Genomic DNA, 20,672 nt, shown 5'->3' with positions numbered 1-20,672 from the left:
TTTGTGATTTGAGAACTACAAAAATAAGTTTGGATTTCAGACTAGATGTGGCATTTTGAGGACCCAGTTTCCCACATAGAGCTACCAGCACACTGCTGTTCTGTCATATTGGGTTGACACACAATGAATGAATCAATATCATGTTAGCCAGAACAAGTAGGCTACAGGAAGACAGGTGCAGTACTGAATCAGTAAGACTCAGAGGATTACGTAATGCCCCGTTAAACGACTCTCTCCACCAAGCCTATGTTACAGCTTGTGACTGGAGGCAACTGGTTTGATTCCCCAGGCAAAATCTCTTTTCTGTCTGTTCTGGTAAAGTGGACGACTAATTCTCTCTCACTCAACAACTATTATGGATGGGCTTTCTGCAACATTAATAACTTTTACAAATACACTTTATAAAAACTATACCAGGATTTGTACTGTACAAAACTAAAACATCTAATTGTCTTCTAATCTATGATGATATATGAAATGATGTACTAGTTGCCCAGTGTTTGAACAGCAATACCACTGAGCTACATGGGCATGTAATGGACATCTGACAATGAGTGTAATTATTACTACAAATTTCTGTATAGTATTATATTTAGTTTAAGTGAAATATTTTTGCCACCAAACACCACTTTTTCTTTTTCAGGTTGCTGGCATAGCTATGTTGAAAAACACCTATGTCAATTTATATCCCAATATGGGATATAAATTATCAGTCAATTTATATATATATATATATATTTTTCACCTTTATTTATTCAGGGGAGTTTCACTGAGAGCAATGCTCTCTTTTTCAGGAACGCCCTGATCACATTCACACCTGGAAGCTGACCAGTACAACCACAGTCTGATCTGCTGGCCACTGAGCAGCCCCTCTGGAGCGGTTGGGGTTAAGGGCCTTGCTCAAGGGCACCTCAGTGGTGGTAATGAAGGAGGAGCAAGCGCTGCTTTTCACTTTCCCCACCCAGATTTATCCTGCCGGTCCGGGGGACTGAACCAACGACCTTCCAGTCACAAGCTCGCTTCTCTAACCTTTAGGCCACCACTGCCCACAATTATATCCCACTGTAGACTCAAGTGAGACTACAGTAGTTGATAATTTAAACTATTTTGAGATTTGTCTCTCTAAAGAGGAAATATTAATTCACAAAGTGTAACAAATGAGTAACCTATAACTTGAAATGGGAAGTGATCCATTCAGGGTCACATTCCTTCTTTCACAAACAAAAAGAAAACATGCTACAGGGTATGTTGTATCACCTAATCCTAGCGCAAAAAGTACAGAATCTCCCTCTGACCTTCACTGTGACAAAACGTGTTCACCCAGTAAATCTCTGCTGCTCTCCAGGAAAATATAAATCTTTGTAGAAATATTTCACCACACCTGTTTGTTCTTCATTCCTCATTTTATGACAAAACTAAATTGTTTGGAAGTCTCTCCCCGCCCCTCCTCCTCATTTTCTGTCTTCTCCTCTTTCTCCTTCGGCGATGACTAGATGTCTGCAGTAGCAATCAATGTGGCTCATTAGCTCTGTTATACAACTATACTGTAATTGTGTTTAATGACTAAATAAATGCTAGAGGAACAAACACACCCGTCAGCGCTTATGTTATCACATCCGTCTCTGAAAAGTGTGTATGTGTGTGTGTGTGTGTGTGTGTGTGTGTGTGTGTGTGTGTGTGTGACTTGGTAATCATTTTGCTTGGGATGATGGTAATTCAGTGCAACAGTACAAACAAGATTTATAAATCCCACCACCACCCAACTAGTCCTGGGGACACAAATACCCACACAGAGGCAGAAAATGATGCAGAATATCATTGACTATATTCATGTTTAGCTATGCAATTGCGGGGCAGCATGTTTAGTCAGCAGTTGTCCTGAGTGACAGAGCAGAAGGTCAACTTTGGACTTTGCAGACATCTGTAACGAACAAAGCATTCTGCTCTTTTGTAAGAGCTTAAGGTTAAATGTGAAGGTTACGGTAGCCTAAATGTGAGCAGTGTGACTTGCTCAAGTCACATTGTGTGTGCAGTGACCGAGCCTCAAAGTTCATTGTGTCAATCTCACATTCTTTTTGTACTGACAAACAATCACAGAGAAAATCTACTGCATATTTTAAAGTTTAAAACAGCCTTGTTGCCCATCTCTGGCCGTCAAGATCAGAGGCATCACAGAGTGAATGATATGATGTTATAGCCTAATGATATTTCTGCTACACTTGAAATATGTGTTGAATTTCTTTTGATTCATGCATTAGCAATCTGTACACGGGAGGCTAGAAAAAATAAAGTGTTTTGTATTAAAGGTCTAATAATATTCTGCATTCATGATTTTGTTTTCAAATATACTATGTTCAGGATAAGACTAGTGTTTTGCAGATAGGCCTGAAGTCCTCAGTCCTTTTGCTATGGTCAACATCAGCGCTTAGGACTGTCCAGCATGACGTAGCCTAGTTATTGTAGCCTAGCAATCCCACAGAGAAGGAGAGACATTCACACTCCTGGGTTTATTGTCTGGCACTAATATGGTTGTTTTACCATCAGTGTAGTCCAGATCTGGTCCAGGAGTCTTGAGTTTGACACAAATGATGTTGGCCATGCACTACCTGAGCAGCGCGTGTGCGTGAGCGAACCTGTTGCTTTTCATTTCGGCGCCCATGTTAACAGGTTAGAGCAGCCACACAGCCCGGTGAACAGCCACACAGCCCGGTGAGCAGCCACACAGCCCGGTGAACAGCGCGGCTCATCTAGAGATTTGGCGTGTCGCCTATTTTTTCCGCGTGACGCGCGCGGTTCTCAGCAAAAATAGACAGTGAAAATGATCTGTTGATGGTCATATTGACATCATACCAGCAACATTACACCTTTCAATACAGTTTCAATGTCTATATCTGTAGAATATGTCACAGACATGAAAAAATATATATAGCCTATATATATTTTTTTACTCAACAGTTTATTTTTCCATTTCAAATTAAAAGCAAATTAACAGGGACAGAATCCCTTCATTTGTTCTTAATGTTCTGGGTTCAGTCTCTGCTGAATCAGAATTGCTGTGCGTTTGTCTTGCCACTATATCTTGCTCCAAGTTCGAGATTGTTTTCCCCTTACAAATGGGTAAGTAGGCTCCTCTGCTATCATCCATCCTTGATGAGCGGTCCAGTTCAGAGAGAGAGAGAGAGAGAGAGAGAGAGAGAGAGAGAGAGAGAGAGAGAGAGAGAGAGAGAGAGAGAGAGAGAGTGAGTTAGAGAGAGAGAGAGAGAGCACACCGGAAAAATACTGCCCTTCACCTTATGTTCTTTTAACTTATTAACATAATATAATTATAGCCTACGTGGGGTCTCTGCTATGACTACCATATTTCCACAATTAAAAGCCGGTACTCCACTAATTTCACTAATACTCCACAAGTCACTGAATTTCCTACAACATGGTCCTGCAAATATTTAACAATATAAAGCCTTCTGTTAACAAATGTTGAGTAACTCAAAAGTTGTTGAGTAAAAAAAAGCTCCTGGACCAGATGCGGTCCAGGAGCCCTGTGGGATTGCTAGGCTACAATAACTAAAAAGCTCCTGGACCAGATGCGGTCCAGGAGCCCTGTGGGATTGCTAGGCTACAATAACTACAAAAGAACATTTCTGTCAAAATACTGTTTTAAAATCAAATTTCAGGTTTACCTCATTTGAATTAGAAGAGCTAGTGTTATCGGGTCCAGTATTGTTACTGTTCTGAGGACTTCAAACCTATCTGCAAAACACTAGTCTTATCCTGAACATAGTATATTTGAAAACAAAATCATGAATGCAGAATATTATTAGACCTTTAATACAAAACACTTTATTTTTTCTAGCCTCCCGTGTACAGATTGCTAATGTATGAATCAAAAGAAATTCAACACATATTTCAAGTGTAGCAGAAATATCATTAGGCTATAACATCATATCATTCACTCTGTGATGCCTCTGATCTTGACGGCCAGAGATGGGCGACAAGGCTGTTTTAAACTTTAAAATATGCAGTAGATTTTCTCTGTGATCGTTTGTCAGTACAAAGTTGACCTTCTGCTCTGTCACTCAGGACAACTGCATGCACGATGTTCAGCTCAGCTGCAAATTGTTGTGGATTGTTGTGAATCCACATTTCACCTGACCTCACTTTTCCAGTTTTTCACAATTGCTTACATACATTTTCTGAAACTAGGGCAAAACTCCACAAATCACTGTCAAAATGCTCATCAATCTTCCTTCAATAAATCATTTAAATGCATCTTGTTGATGGTGTGGTCCTTGCTAGTGAAATACTTTATTTCAACACTTGAATGTATTGGATATGTGAAGTGTTCTACATACAAAACACAATGCAGTAGGATAAAAAGGCTTTTCTGTAAAAAAAAAAAAAAAGGAAATAAAAATTGGAAAAGAATGAGGCTGCATCCTGCCTCCTGTTTGTGTTGGACACCACCTCATCTACATCACAAGCCAAGACTTGTCTCTCAGTTCTGCAGAAGATCTAAAAACATGATTGGCTGGGGTACAAGAATATTTCTATTTTTCAAAATAACATGACACATTACTGTAACATTGGCCAACCATCACTGAGTAGCACAGGCCTACTGATGTGTAGGACCACTACTACTACTACTACAGTATACTACAGTATAAAGAGTCTGCACTGTAAACCCTAACAATGACTTGAATTGGCTTTTCAACTGTACCTTACTTAAATTTTACTAATGTGTTAAAATTACTTGTTTAAAATAAGTTAGGCTATATGTACTTTTGAGGTGAATACACCTGTTTACTCAATGCCTTAAGTTGACTTAAACCATTACTGCCAAGAGCGTTTCCTTTTTGGCCAATTTGACTTTCCGTAGTTTTTATCAGCGAGCAGGTATTGGGACTATCGGCAGCACATGTCTTTTCTTCAGTCCGCCAAAACGGCTTCTTCGTCTTCACCTGTTTCATCACGTGGTATCGATAAGTAAAATAGTATATGGTATCAGCAGCCTCAATTCGGTTGATACATCAAGTTATTGTTAACCTACGTCAGACGGCTACTAAACCTTATCCACAACAGTTCATGTATTCATCTATTGGAGGTATTTTCAAAGTTTTGCCGTTAATGTGACTTGATGGCTAGCTACAAAACTTAATTGCTGATGTTTATGCTAGCCAAAATACTGTCGTTAGCCTACATTTGCAAGACTAAATTAGGTAATTAACACGTGTAGACATTAGCCAGTTTTAATTACTGTTGTTGTGCAAACTTAACTGAATTGTCAAGTGAATTTATGATTTTAGCTAAGTCTAATGTGCTAATATTAAAGTGTTTTGCGTAACGTAGGATAATTAATCTCTCTCTCTCGCTCTCTCTCTCTCTCTCTCTCTCTCTCTCTCTCTCTCTCTCTCTCAATGTGTTTCAGGTTCTGGTTAAATTAATGAAATAATGCTGTGGAAATGTAAGTACTGCACTTTTAATACTGAAAAAAGAGTGCCAACTTCTCACTCAAACACCACCTTACCAGTTAAAACACGGGAGCTACACAAGAACTGTTCCAATTCCTTGCCTGCACCATCACTGCTTGTGTACATTCAAATCCTTCAGTGCACTGAAAGTTCATTTATCAAAAATGAATTCACATGTGCAGGTTTGCAATACAACTGTTATCTAAAGTGTTCTTAACTAAACTATTGTTCTGCTTTCTTGCCTGCAGGTCTGTGCAGTTACATTTGTGCAATGTTTTTTTAAATTGTTGTTTGTGTAACAATAAATTATTTAAACTGTGACCTGTGATGTGCTTTGTATATAAAAGTAGTGAGTAGCCTATACTCAAAAATATTGAGGCAATGAGTTTCCTCAATTTAATTAAGTGTAGTGGATGTGAAATATCAAGTGTTTTCAGCTTAAAACAAAGTCAACAGGAATTGGGTTCATTAGTTCATCTTACTTACATTAATTAGTTAGATGTACTATTCATAAGTATTGACAACTCAAGTAATTGATTTATCAGAAAGCATGATTCTGAGTTGCAGTAACTAATGCTAGTTTAATTTACTCTAAATTGCCAAGTTTTCTCTACTTAAACTTAAAAGTACATGTTACTTAACAAACTAGTTTCCTTTACTCAGTTTTGTTAAGGCAACGAGTTTCCTCATTTTTTTTTAAGTAAAGTGAACTTATCAGGGTTTACAGTGTGGATGTGATTCCAAATGAGCACGTGATTTTAGTTTTTGAATGTTGTGCCTAATGTAGAGAATGAGAGAAAACTACACATTACTGTGTGTAGTGTTTTGCAAAAAGTGTGATAGAGAATTGCAAACTGAGTGAAAAGCAGAAAATGTGCTTGTAGGTTTGCAGACTTGGTTTAGGGATTTAATAAATGAGTTTCAGGTTTCAGTGATTGTGTCCCAAGTTCCAGTTTTAGTGTGTAAACAATTGTGAAAAACTGTAACTCTAGCAGAAAAAAACAGAAGCCAAAGGCAAATTTGTGTGTGTTAATGTGTGTGTGTTCGTGTGTGTGTGAGAGAGAGAGAGAGAGAGAGAGAGAGAAGTGGGTGTGACGTAGTGACATTCTGATTGTTGTCGCTGAGCACCGGCATTCATTTCGAAGATGAGGAGGGGGAAAGAAGCGGAGGACGAGAGAGGTGGAGAGGAGAGCAGTGGAGAGGTGGGGTTTTGTCTGTTGCTATAAAAGGTTCAGCTGAGGTCTTCCAAGTACAGCTTGAGAGAAGCTGGCAGCCGTCACACCCTGCACCAACCCTGGAACATATGCCTGGACCACACTGCACAAAGGTATGAACACTCGCAACTTGCTGCTCTCCCTCTCCTCTCACACTCACCCAATAGCACAACTGAATACTTGTGTGCTTCAGTGAATGTGTGACTTTTAGACAGGCTTGAAAGTTATTGAAGTTCAGGCGCAAGTCAGCTGATTGCATTATTAGTTATTTTTTCATCAGAGAGATACAAAATCAAGTGTTGCTGATGATGATTAATTCATTAATTTTATTACTTTATTAATTTCCCAAATTTATTCCCTTAATGATTCATTAAAAAACTTAACTCAAATAATACACCTAAACTGTAGTAGTACAATAGTGACCAAATCAAAAATCAAGTTCTGAATGAATGAAGGATGAATTTAAAAAGCTGCCATCTGCATTTCTAAAACCAACCGTGTCTCGTCCTGCGCTGTAAATAGAGCCACACTCAATATTCTTAAGAAATTAGATTATATTTTTTTCACTTGTTATTCATACAGTATGATACAATCAAGTAAAGGAATAGAATGCATTATCATTTTCATTGTTTGAATTTCAGAAGAGTTTACCAAAATACATAAATTCTTGCCATAAGCAATGAAGAAGAATTAACGTGTCGCTGACTTCCCTCTTCTCCAGGATATTCAAAAGAATATCAGCTGCTCCACTTCTGTCCTGCTGCCCCAGAACTCTCACACCACAGTTACAGTAAGGAGGCAATGTTATGCAATTGTCAAAAAAAACCCCAACTGATATCTCTTGAAAGTTTTGGGAACTTTTGGAATAAACATGAATTCCTTATTCCTATTCATCGTAACTTTTACTGTACAACTTATGTTGTAATTTTCTTGCCATGAAAGCAAACTGATACACTGAAACCAGACACAGTCCAGGATGTAAGAAGTAATAAAATCAGAATCAGTTACCATTTAGATTTTTTTGGTCTTTTCTTACCTGACCTAATCCAACCCATCCTGAGTGGGTTAAACAAGTGGAAATGTCTGGCATGTGAGATTCTAGTTTTGTGATGATGGGACTACACTGTATGCATTTTTACATGATTCAAATATATATACAGTCTATTCTCTCTACAACAGCACCTCCACGAACTCCAGCCCCTGATGGCAAACCCTGTCCTAAAGTCTGAGCATGAGAAGTCGCAGGGAGAGAAGACAGATGCTGCGCCGCCTGCAGGACCCACAACCCTCCAGAGGGCCAGAGCCCGCTTCCTCAAGGGGGTCTCATACTTTTCTGGAGACATGAAGGTGTTTGGAAAATGGATGGAAAGTAAGAAAATACTGACTGCATAACTACTTTCATCAAAATCATCCCATTTGACAAATATCAATTACCCCCCCATAAGAGCAGTAGAGCAGTAATATCCTGAAAGTTATTGAGTCAAGATTATGATTGCAGGATATTCTGCGCTGTGTGAGGGAGGGATGAGTTGTACTCGCCACACACACCGTCACTGCACCTTTGAGCAACATATTTAACCCCTGAACTGCTGTTTGAGGCTAACAGTGGAAGACTGTGGTTTTGCTGGGCTTCTTCCAGGTATGAATGTGTGTTTGGAGACAATGGGCCTCAGCCACTCCACCCTTGGGTAAATTAAGTGGAGAGAGACATGACTATGACAGATGTATATACAGTATATAAGGAAACAGGCATACACCACAAACAATGAAGTGTAAGCCACCAAGTGATGACAGGAACTCTTACATAACTTAAGATATTGCTTTGTACAGAGAAAATAGTATGAAAACAATGAAAGAAATGTGGCCTTTAACATAAGTTGTCTCCATCCAGTAAAAGAGTATATATAGTTTTCAAAGCCTTGTCATCCTCACTGTGCAAAGTTGAGGATGCCTATCATTGCTATCGCTCAGATGGTCTTTAAAGTATTAATGAACCAGTTTAAATTTGAAGTTGAAAAACCAACAAGAATTGTTTTCTGCTGCTCCCAGCTATGTGACCCTGAGCCTTACAATACTAAAACTCACAGAACATTCACTGTTGGAAGCCTATTAGCAGCTCTGGGAACCTGGCTGAACTTTCTCTCTTGGCACTCTTCTCCGTTTCCCTCCTACAGAGCAGTTTTTCCTGCTGCAGCTGCTGGACTGGGTTTTGCGTGGAGCGGCCCAGGTGATGTTCGTCAACAACCCTCTCAGTGGGCTCATCATTTTCGGTGGCCTCATCCTGCAGAACTACTGGTGGGCCCTCAACGGCTTTGTAGGCACGCTCTTCGCCACCATTTCTGCCCTCATACTGCGACAGAGCAGGTTTGAGCACTCAACTATTCTGACACAATTCATGCAACATAGCCTGCAGATACATCATAATAAAATTGCAAAAAACATAGTGAAATTTACCAGTGCAAAGAATCTAATATAACTAACCTTTGGGAGCAGGTATCTGGGGTTAAGCATGTCCCATCACAGTTTATTCATTGTATGAGGCCCACAATACCATCAGTGAATTCAGCTCTCCCATAATTTCACTGACTTTACCTTGACAATGCACCTTCACTCACACTTACACCGCCCACAAGATCTTATCCACTAATGTTTTACCTTGCCAGGGGCTGTTGGGTCATTCACGGGTCCCCCTCCTGCTGAGCCTTACCCATTACTTTTTGTTTGCTATGCAATGTAATCCCATGTTTTTGTTCATTTGTTCCTTCATTCACATATCTTTAAAATTATATCTGTGTTTCTGTCAGGGGTGCAATAGCTGCAGGACTGTATGGGTACAACGGCATCCTGGTGGGCCTGCTGATGGCTGTGTTCTCCAACGCAGGAGACTGGTATTGGTGGCTCCTGCTACCCAACATCTTCATGTCTATGATGTGGTGAGCAGCTCTGTTTGTGTGTTTGTGAGTTTGTGTGTGTTTGCCAAACCACAATACCTCACATCTCACATGACAAAAGACCTGGGCACGCACGCTTAAAAATTTCCTAAAATAGAAGTGCTGGATCACTATCAAGTCACATGACCGTATAAATTTCATGGCTTTAGAGTCTAGCTGGTCTCAGATCAGCGCTTGTATTCGAAGACTCCCCGATGTCAACAGTCAGACCTCAGTGAATCACCGCTGACCCCATTCAGTTACAACACGTTGGAAGCAAATCAACCTTTTTAATTATGTCGCTTAAATAGAGAGAGCAGGTTGACATCACCACAGTCATGCTCTGCACTGGCATCTTTTGGCATTAGCTCTTTATCAACACCATCTTCCTTTCGGCAATGGCCTGTTTTATACTATCAGAGTTATATTTATCTATTTCACACATCTGTACCTGTGGTATGTTATGTTAATTGATAATAAGAATTCCTATTGTGGGGAAAGTAACTATGAAAGTGACAGTAGAGAAGGACAAAAACACAGGACAAACACCTGATGACGATCCATTTGGACTGAAATATTATCTTGTCTTGTCTCCTTGTGTCCCAGCCCAATCGTGTCCAGTGCCCTGGCATCTATTAACAGTCGCTGGGACCTGCCAGTGTTCACCTTGCCCTTCAACATCCTGGTGTGTCTTCACATGGTGGCAACCGGCCACTACAACCACCACTTCCCCCAGGTCCTCATCGAGCCGCGCTCCGAGCTGCCCAACATCACCTGGGCCGACATCGATGTAGCCAAGGTTAGAGACGGGCCAGGGTGTGTTTGTCCTTGTGTCATACTTCTCTGAACGTGTCAGAGTGGGACGGTATGCTCTAGATGCTTTAGTCCTGCGTGTATGCGTGTGAACACCTCACACACCTTCACACATACCAGGTATTTTAATCAGAGTGGTCTGTTTTGAATGCACAATAGGATTTAAGCGTTCTGTCTGTATCTCTTCAGCTCTTCAGATCTGTGCCTGTGGGAATAGGCCAGGTCTACGGCTGTGACAACCCCTGGACAGGAGGAATCTTCATCATCTCACTCTTCATCTCCTCCCCTATCACCTGTGCCCATGCTGTGCTGGGATCTGCAGTGGGCATGGTGTCAGGTGAGAGGAGGGGGCTTGATAACAGCATAGGCCATACAGGCAGCCAGGATAGGAAGAGTGTGGAAAATGAACTAATGTAAAAGTAATTCTGTATCTCCCCTTTTTAAATATATTCATAATGTCCTAAAGTCACTTCAATCAGAATGTACTTTGTATCATTGGAAACATAAACAGGACATATTTTTGCTTTTTTGCATGCTTATCACATGAATTGAGCAGTTACTGAAGCTCATATGTAAGCACCTATATTTCTCAATATCTCCTTCACTTTTTCAAGAAGCAATGGCAGAAATTCTCGCATTATATATCACCATTTATAATTAACACTTATCAACATTATCCAAGATTTCCTTTATGTCTTAAATTGAACTTGGCACTTCCTTGATGGCTCTCGTTAAAAGCTTTGTGTGTATGTTTTAAAGGCTTGGCTCTGTCTGCTCCATTTGAGAACATTTACTTTGGCCTCTGGGGATACAACTGTGTGTTAGCCTGCATTGCCATCGGAGGAATGTTTTACGCTCTCACCTGGCAGGTGCACCTGCTCGCCCTCACCTGTGGTGAGTAGACGTACAGTGGATACGCTGTACGCTACCTTTAAACACGTGTAATTCAGACAGTATGATCACATGATGTGTAACGATGGGCAACACTGTAGTGGGCAACTAAATATATGTAATCAGGGTCATACTCTGTGAGTGTCTTACTGTACCTCTACTCTTCTCCTCCTCAGCTTTTTTCTGTGCGTATCTCGGCTCAGCCATTGCCAACCTTATGTCCACAGTAAGTTCACAACTTCTCTCAAACCCCCTCCTGTATCAGCTCATGACAAACACAAGTCGCTAACTGCAAGTTCATGTGTCTTGTCATTTACAGTTTGGTCTGCCAGCCTGCACCTGGCCTTTCTGTCTCTCGGCTCTTACCTTCCTCCTGATCACTACGGAGACCAAAAAGATCTTCAAGCTGCCGCTGGCCAAGGTCAACTACCCCGAGAAAAACCTGGGCTTCTACTGGAAGCTCAAGAAGCAGGAGAAAATGGAGAAGCAGGAGAAAGAGAGGAAAGAGAGAGAGGAGCAGCAAAAAGCTGTCGAAGAAGCAAATATACTCAATGAGAAAGAGCAACTCAAGCTTGAGTTTGAAAGAATGGAAGAAGGGAAACTGATGAGTGATGCGTCAGAGGGACAAAATGAGGACACAGACATTGAAGACTTTGTGTCAGAGGTGGGACAGCAAGTGACTGAGGAAGAAGAAACAACAAAAAACGAAGACACCGTCGCAAATTATGTTTAATGTAAATACCACATTTTCTGCACTAATGTATGTCTGTACATATGCACACACACACACAGACAGAGAGAGAAACACAGAGAGAAAGAGAGAGGGAGAGAGAATGATTTTTGAATGGCTCGTAATATAGATGTATGAAGGATGTGTCTTTATAGTGATTCTTTCAAAATTTTTATTATTTGTATACTTTACAATTTGTTGAAAACACATGTTACTTCTGCTTGCTGAGGTTTATGGTATGAGTGGATGACTGGATGACTGTGGAACACAAATGTTTTATGTAAAACATTCTCTATGTAAATTGCATATAATATAAAATGAAATGTATATAGTTTTTTAAATAAATAATAAAAGTTCAGTCTGGTCCATGTCGGTGTATTCTTCTTCTGCAGATTTCATAGCAAAGAATACCAAAATAAAGTTGCAACTATGGAAGATGATTAGGACCACATGTGAAACATCTATTTGAGTTCTGAGATGGATGGAAATTCTGAGAATGAAGTCAGAATGTTGAGATTAAAGTCAGAACTTTAATCTCAGAATTCTGACTTTAAACTCAGAGTTCTGACTTTATTCTCAGACTTCCGATTTTAATCTCATAATTCTGACTTTATTCTCAGGATTCTCAGATTAATCTCAGAACTCAAATTTGTCCTAATCCTCTTCTGTAGTGGTGAACATGACACACTGCTGTTCAATAGTTCACTGGACATTTGATTTGTCTAAAACTGCTGTTTTAGCAGACATGGGAGATGTCCAGTTCCATCTGTCATGAATGACAATCTGTGACTCTAACACACTTTAACGTTGGTTAGTTAATGCATTCTTGTTACAAGGCTTTATTTTCCTTGTCTGCTACTTCCTAATAATTTCCTAGAAAGGAGTTGATATGTGACTGTTAACTTCTTGAAAGAACCATGGCATTTTCTACTAATTATAGTACAAAATAATAATTGATGACCCCACCATTTGAACTCTTCCTCCATTTTCAAACACATCAACTGATAAGTACCTTTTGGACACATGGTACAAGAATTTAACAGTGACTCACATGTTGTGCAAGAGATCATAAGAGGATTAAACATTCAACAGATACTCTACATATACATTCAATAGCCTATCTTATTTTCATTATACAATGATAGTGACAAACAACCTGTTTAAATGAAAGGAGTAAATAAAAAACAAATAATAGGGTTCAAGAATAACCAATCTGACCAGTTATCCAATCAATGTTGCAGGACCACAGAGCCCTTTATTATATATGTATAGGTCAGGGTCCCTGAGTGGCTCCGAGCTGGATTTATTTGCGTTAGAGGGGCCGGGGCAGCACAGTGGAGGGTGATCCCAGAAGAGATCCACCTCCACTACCAGTGTAAATATAATACTTCCATGGTATCAACCCAACCAGCTGGCTGTGCTTTTATTTTGTGGCAGGCAAATCAAAAATCTCACTTTTTTTTTATTATTAGATTCCAAGCACGCCTACATGATGGGGAGCAGGGAACCAGCAGAGCTTGTTTTTGTCACATGCCAGATGTGAAAACCTGCACAGGAACAATAGAACAATAGAAGAATAGAACAATGGATCAATGCAATATTCTAAAATCACCTCCATTACAAATGCAAAGTAAAAACTGCAATTATGAAATAACCGCTCCAAAATTCTAAAAACCTGAGAGACACGCTATGTCTTATTCTGTTCTCTCATTGGATTAACATTTTGTAAATAAAAAAATAGATAGATAGATAGATAGATAGATAGATAGATAGATAGATAGAGAAATAGAGAGATAGATAGATAGATAGATAGATAGTAGGTGATGTCCAAAACAGCAGCATAAAACTACTGGGGCAGAGAAGGGACTGAATACTGCTTTATTGTGATTCTAATGTAATTTTGATTTAATTTAATTTAATTGGTTTTAATTCAAATTAATAAGGAGAATAAGCAACAATAGAGTATCACAAGATTCAAAGGAAAAGGTCATTCTCAAATTACAGCATTTCTTTTTTGTCTTTAACGGAAAGCATGTTGGTAACCAACATGCTTTTGCTTCTCCAAAGTATCTCATTGCCGTGCCATACTGTACCGTACCGTACCATACTGTACCGTACCGTGTTTAGCCTTAGGATCACATGTTCTCACAGGATCAGTCAAGCCTACTATATTGGACATCTCAAAATTAATGGCTAGCTGGCCCTGCTGTAGAAGACTGAGCATCGTCAAATTTACCCACTAACCCTCATCATGTGCCATGTTTTCAGCAACATATCATCTTTGCATCCATTTCCATCAATACAAGGTTAAATATCAGTGTTGTCATGTGAAAATCCCATAACCAATTTTGGTGATTTTCATGATGATATTATGATTTCTATCCTTCACTTGAAGGATTACATGCTCCTTCTATATGGGCAGATTCTCATACGATGTCTTATGTAACCTTACTAGAAACGTCTTTCTCAGTACGAAAGCATGAGATACTGACAGTTTCAGAGCAGATCAGATAACAAAGTACAGTAATTTTAACCTTAATAATAATACCTTTTGTCTATGTCTTGTTCTCTGCTGTAGAAAACTACTTATAGAGACACTTACAGGCTGGTTATACAACTTGTCTTTGCATCTCGACAGAGAAAATCATGCTCACGTCACGCTTTATCACGATGTGGGACATTTTCAGCATATCATCCTTCTGATCTTATGCAACCTTACTAGAATGTGGCGGTGTCCTCTTGTGCCTTCAGCTGAACAGCGCAATTTAGGGTGAAAGCTATTCAATTAGGAGTGCAAGGCAATTTAACAACACAATTTCAATACTTTGTAGGAAGATGTACAGCCTGAATCCATAGATTATGAATAATCATGGAATATTTGATTGCGTTTTTACAACAAAATGATTCTGTTCTAGCAATGTTAACAGTTCTAAACCGGAAATCTCCTCAGAAACAGGTGGGCAAGTTGGCCCTCCTGTAGAAAACTGGTGATAAGAGCTCCTCCTCTGGGTGCAGCCTTGGAGCCGAGACAGTCATACCAACCAGCCCTCATAGTGTTATCATGATGTGGCACGTTTTCAACAAATCATTCAAATTATCTTATGCTCCCCTTCTTCATCGTTTGGTCAGCATGGCCTGGAGTGAAGGCTGCTTGAATAGCAGTTCTGATCACTTGAACACATGTACAATATGTTATTCCTGGGACCAAGGACATTTTGATAAATTTTTGTGAGCATAATGAACTATCAGAGGACTTCAAGATATAAGATACAGAAAAATAGATATTAAATTACTGAATCTTAGATTAACCTCCTTGGTGACCTTTTACACAAAGTAACCCTAATCTTACAGAGCAAGACAAACTTTTCATTCTAAGGTGCAAGGAACTGCACTGGCACACTGGCACAACAAAAACATTTTTACATACTGAAATTCGGAAATTTGTTCCAGCCCAATTTTAGCCAACCTAATTTGCTCTATGCATCTGCTCATCAGAAATACTCAGCTTAAGCTGAAGTATGATTGTGTTACATGATGTTTTCCCTCTCCCAAAACCAATAGCAATTCATAGTATTCTGTTATATCACCACACGGCAATCTTGGTTGGAAAATAACAGGTGATTGTAATAAATTAACAGGTGATTACCATCAAATGACAAACACAGCCAATGAGCTGAGGAAATGCATGTGACATCATGGGAATACTATGAATAGTGCAGTCCTACTATGTAATACCTGTAGGCTATAGAAGTCCAAAGACTATGGTACAGATGTTATGTAACCAGGAGTGGAAAGCCAGGAAGACTTCTAGTGGTGCAGCCCAGCAGCCATGAAGCATTTTGAGAGCATGTGAGATGTAATACACATCACGTAATGTGAGACATTTTGAATTCCTATCATAACATCTTTTTTTTTTACAAGAGAGACAAGGCAGAGAGAGGGGGTGACATGCAGCAGAGAGCACGGATTCAAACCCGTGCTCTCTGTGACCGCCCGTGACCGCCCGTGACCGCCTGTGACCGCCTGTGACCGCCTTACTGTAATGGTACTCTACCGGTTGAGCCGGTAGAGCCAGCCTTACCTGGTTGATTGTGGAAAGGCTCTTTTAGTAAGTACTGTAAGACTAAAAAAACTGAACAGAGGGACTCAGGTTGATGTTCACCTGACGTTCAAGCCCTAAATGCCACAAAAGACAGCATATTCATTTCTTTACCACTAACAATAACTTCAGCTCAGTCTCGATTAAAGCATTCCAACATAAAGCTTTGACAACTACCGCAGCCCTGTAGCTATATCCACTGCACTTACCACTGAGCAGACTCCTTAACAGTGCCACACAAAGGACTAGCTTGCAAAATATTAAAATCAACTCAAATATCACATCATAATGCCTGATGACACTAATTTCAGCACACTTGGAATCTCTCAGGATTTTGATACCCTGCACTCCAACAACCTTTGAGGTTTTCACCTTGATGAGCTATTGAACATAGTGACAATACCAGTTTTACCTCAAAACTATACCAAATACAGATAGAATCTTCTAATGCCAATCACATGCAATTTAAAATACCTGACAATATTATATGGCATTTGCTGACACAAAGGTGTGGTAAAAGCTACCAAATGAATGATTCATTCAACAATAGCTCACTCATGGATCTGATGTGACTATCCTGTTAGTTGTGCAATGTAAGGTTATCGCAGGGACACATCTGATCTGCTTATTACTGGTACATTACATTGATTTGTTGCTATCATCATCCATGATAGGCCCACGGCATCGCCAGAGGGCTCAACCGCAAATTCCAGACCAACCCTCCTCCACACCTTCTGTCTGATCAGACTCATCTACACTGCACCTACACTACATTGTACTTACAAACAGGCAGTGGTGGAATGGACAGTAACTAAGTACATTTACTCAAGTACTGTACTTAAGTACAATTTAGAGGTACTTGTACTTTACTTGAGTATTTCCATTTCATGCTACCTTATAGGGGAAATATTGTACTTGTTACTCCACTACATTTATTTGACAGCTTTAGTTACTAGTTACTTTGCAGATTTAGATTATTAATACAAATTATAAATCAACTAATAAATTATGATATATTTTTTATAGGTTAAGCTACCCAGCAGTATATAAAGTAATTAAAATTAGCTCCACCTTTACCAGCTGCAACATTAAAGTGATGAACACATGAATGCATCAATAATTATAGTCCAATAACATGATATATATGATTCTGAAATGGGCCATTCTGCATAATGACTACTTTTATTTTTGCTACTTTAAGTATATTTTGATGCTAATACTTTTGTACTTTGACTTAAGTAAGATTTTGAATGCAGGACTTTTACTTATAACAAAGTATTTTTACACTGTGGTATTGCTACTTTTACTTAAGTCAAAGATCTGAATACTTCTTCCACCACTGCAAACAGGCTTGCAGCTACAGAGAGAGAGAGCATGAGATGTTTGGATGTCGCCTGCTGTATCCATCTTCATAAACACAAGACCCTACAGCCATAGTCATCTTCTGAAAATGCTGAAGACTTAAGTTGTCTGAGTTGTCACATAGGCACGTGATGATGATGTGTTTAATCAATGTCAAATAAATAACTAACCACAACCATGACAAATGTTTCACAACACCAGTACAGACTGGTCTGGTTCACATTCACCTAGCCTTCCACAAATTGCAATAGAGTCTGACAGACATGAAGTTGGCACAAAGCTTTTATAAGATCCTCCTCAGTCAGTCTAATATCCTCAACTTGCAGCACATGCCTGGTGTATGGGCTAGTGTTTCCTCGTTCGAAGTTGTGTATCACTGACAATCAGATGTTATGTCATTGTTCATGTCACGTATTGGCCGAGTCAATCTGATGCCTACAGAGCTAATGCTGGTGGTGGGGCGTGACTGTGATTGAGATCAACTCTGCTGATAATGTCAATCTGCTCTCTGCATTTAAGCGACATATTTAAAATGATTGATTCACCTCCAGTATGTTGTGACTGAATGGGGTCAGTGGTGATTGACTGAGGTCTGACTGATGACATCTGATGACATCTGATGACACCTGATAACACCTGATGATACCTGAAGCATGCATTAAAGTATGCAAGTATGCATTAAAGAATCTCAGAAAAGGTGATCTGAGAGCAGCTAGCCTCTGAAGCCATGAAGTTTATACGATCATGTGACCTGATAGTGATCCTCGATCAGCATTTCTCCTCTCGGTAGATTTAAGCATGCGTGCCCAGGTCTTTTGTCATGTGAGATCTGAGGTCTTGTGGTTTGGCAGGGCACAGTGACGCGTTTATCTGCTTCCCCGCATTTGAATCTCCTGTCCTCGAGGTATTAATTTATTATATAACAATATATTATATGACAATTTTTCAATCTAACCTTTTAATCAAAAAATCACCCCATCCTGCTCTCTCTCACACACACAGAGCTGCTCACCACAGTAAAGATATGAAGATGTTGGGTAGCAGGAGCCAGTAATGGCCTATCAGTCTCCTGTGTTGGAGATCACAGACCACAGCAACAACCACCAGAGCAGGTTCCCAGGTCACCTGCTGTGGTACCCTAGGTCTCACCTGCAGAGACTCCCACTCTTAGAACAAGGTCTGGGAGAGCCATAGTTAAACCTAATAGGCTTATCCTGTGAACTGAAAAAAAAAAATCTGAAGAACAAAGATGAACATGTGAAAAGAAAAGAAAAGAAAAGAAAAAGCTATGTTATTGTTACAGGTAACTGCTTTATGAAAAAAGAAAAGTTAGCTAATGTTATATGTTACGTTATGGCTTATTGTTTTGAGCACTTAAAGTAACGCTGCAAATTTCAGAGGATTTGGGAAATGGTATTTGCTGAATTTCGTTAGATTGAATAATCACTAGCTACTAATACTAGCCTATGCTAACACTGTTCTTCCGTACAGGAATCAGTTAGGGACAGGCCTTCCCGCAAAAGAGGCAGAATATTCCTCTAAGGTCTGATGAGACAAAGGCAGTCTACCCTTTGTTCTCTAGAAAGGGAAGATGTGGTATTATTGTATTGGACTGTATTGACCAATAGGATGCCTTATGATTATGGACCAATAGGAACCAGGGTCAAGGGCAGTGGGACGCGGAACAGGAATGCTTCGTAACCTGTGGATAGAGCCGAGCTGCCGAGTTGAATAATAAAGTTCCAGTTACAGTTTACAGTTTGTCCCCTGCGTATACTTTACAAACACGATAACAGCCATCAGTAGACCCACCAGATGCCATTAAAGCCACGTAGATTATGCAGCCTCAAATTTCTATGCCCAGGTATTATGTCAGGTGAGCCATTACAGTTTGGAATGAGGGCATAGTTGTCCACTGCTCTATTATGTCATACAAGGATGGATCTATGGTTTAACCCATTTTTACATCTTGACAACATCTAAGAGTCCGTGTCTATCTACACATCTCCATCACTTTCTCACACATGCATGCACACAAACATGTGTGTTGTTATTTTTCACACCATTTTTCTTCGCTTATAGAAACTCTGTACTATTTCCCATGACCCATATACCAGTGCGTTTGGTTTTGTGTCAGGCCATCTGACGAAATGGTATGCTCATGTGTTTTTTACACTGCTCACTGTGGAATGTCCCCCATAGTGCACTTTGATGGAAGAAGACAAAAGAAACAGTTGAAATTTTATTGAAATAAGTGCTGCTTGTGAATCACATGTATAACAAACTTACCAATGGACCCTAATGATTCAGAAAGGGACTCAAGTCATGTTTGAATAGTCATTCTGTATAAAGATAACTTACTGATAGATCCTGGCAGAGTTGCTTTGCTTCAAATAAAACACACACCTCATTCCCACAGCACAGAATAAATGACACAGAATCAGTGAAACCTTAATGTTGCACAAGAAATGAAGACTGTATGGTGCCTGTAGGCTATAGGCTATGTACATATTTGTGTGTGTGTGTGTGTGTGTGTGTGTTTGTGTGTGTGTGTGTGTGTGTGTGTGTGTACATCCAAAGGTCAGACGCTGCTCAATTCAGTGATTCTAGTTGCTTTGTAACTTTTTTTTGCTTTGTGCAACCAAATATAAATTGTCACAGGTTTTGAGCATTCATTGTTATTTCATAGTTTCATGTCTTGCTGTGAAACAATTACCTCAAACAAGTAAAGCTGATGCTTGCTAAGTGTTTTGTCAGTGTGAGCCAAACATGGAGCTCCTCCTCTACACACCGGTGTAGGACTTTCCTGACAGAGATTTATGAGTTGACTCTTGAGAAACCTCAGTAGAATAGTTCAGGGTCTCAGTCATAATGTATTTATGACCATATTTGTATTTATGATGGTTTTTCTCATGTAGGATGTGGTCATATAAGGCTTGTCACGTTCTTCTGAAACAGTCCGTAATTACTGTAATACACCTCCGTGCCCTGCGTCCTGTGAGGCTAAAGGAATAGTAGTATTAGAGTAATGTTGTATGTTGTAGACTGGTGTGATTGGTTAGTTGTCTCCTGACACACATTTACCCTTTAATCTGGTCACTCTGTGGGAGGTGGTGTCCCACTTTCTGAAATTAATCAAGGAAGCTATGCTAGTTATTGAGCTGT

At 39.7% G+C, this 20,672-nt stretch overlaps 1 protein-coding gene across 4 annotated transcripts; it reads left to right on the top strand.

Annotated features, from left to right (window-relative positions):
• Positions 1 to 6,623: 6,623 nt before the first annotated feature.
• On the top strand, positions 6,624 to 12,414 carry slc14a2 (solute carrier family 14 member 2). 4 transcript variants are annotated; one of them, XM_071525647.1, is made up of 10 exons: positions 6,624 to 6,795; positions 7,404 to 7,466; positions 7,862 to 8,051; positions 8,857 to 9,046; positions 9,487 to 9,615; positions 10,219 to 10,411; positions 10,615 to 10,762; positions 11,185 to 11,319; positions 11,493 to 11,542; positions 11,636 to 12,414. In XM_071525647.1, the coding sequence occupies exons 1-10, from the start codon at positions 6,772 to 6,774 to the stop codon at positions 12,047 to 12,049; spliced, it is 1,536 nt and encodes a 511-aa protein (XP_071381748.1). In that variant the 5' UTR covers positions 6,624 to 6,771; the 3' UTR covers positions 12,050 to 12,414. The 4 variants fall into 4 exon arrangements, with proteins under 4 accessions (XP_071381748.1, XP_071381747.1, XP_071381749.1 ...); XM_071525646.1 differs by having other exon boundaries at positions 7,404 to 7,472; XM_071525648.1 differs by having other exon boundaries at positions 6,625 to 6,795; positions 7,404 to 7,472; positions 7,843 to 8,051.
• Positions 12,415 to 20,672: the final 8,258 nt, after the last annotated feature.

Source organism: Centroberyx affinis, unplaced genomic scaffold (assembly GCF_046629955.1).
Source record: "Centroberyx affinis isolate AG114_WGS23_722 - 3 ecotype Tasmania unplaced genomic scaffold, CSIRO-AGI_Caff_v1 ptg001317l_1, whole genome shotgun sequence".
NCBI classification, from domain to species: Eukaryota; Metazoa; Chordata; class Actinopteri; order Beryciformes; family Berycidae; genus Centroberyx; species Centroberyx affinis.
The sequence above is the reverse complement of the archived record's forward strand: the minus strand, read 5'-3'. Positions and strand labels throughout refer to the sequence as shown.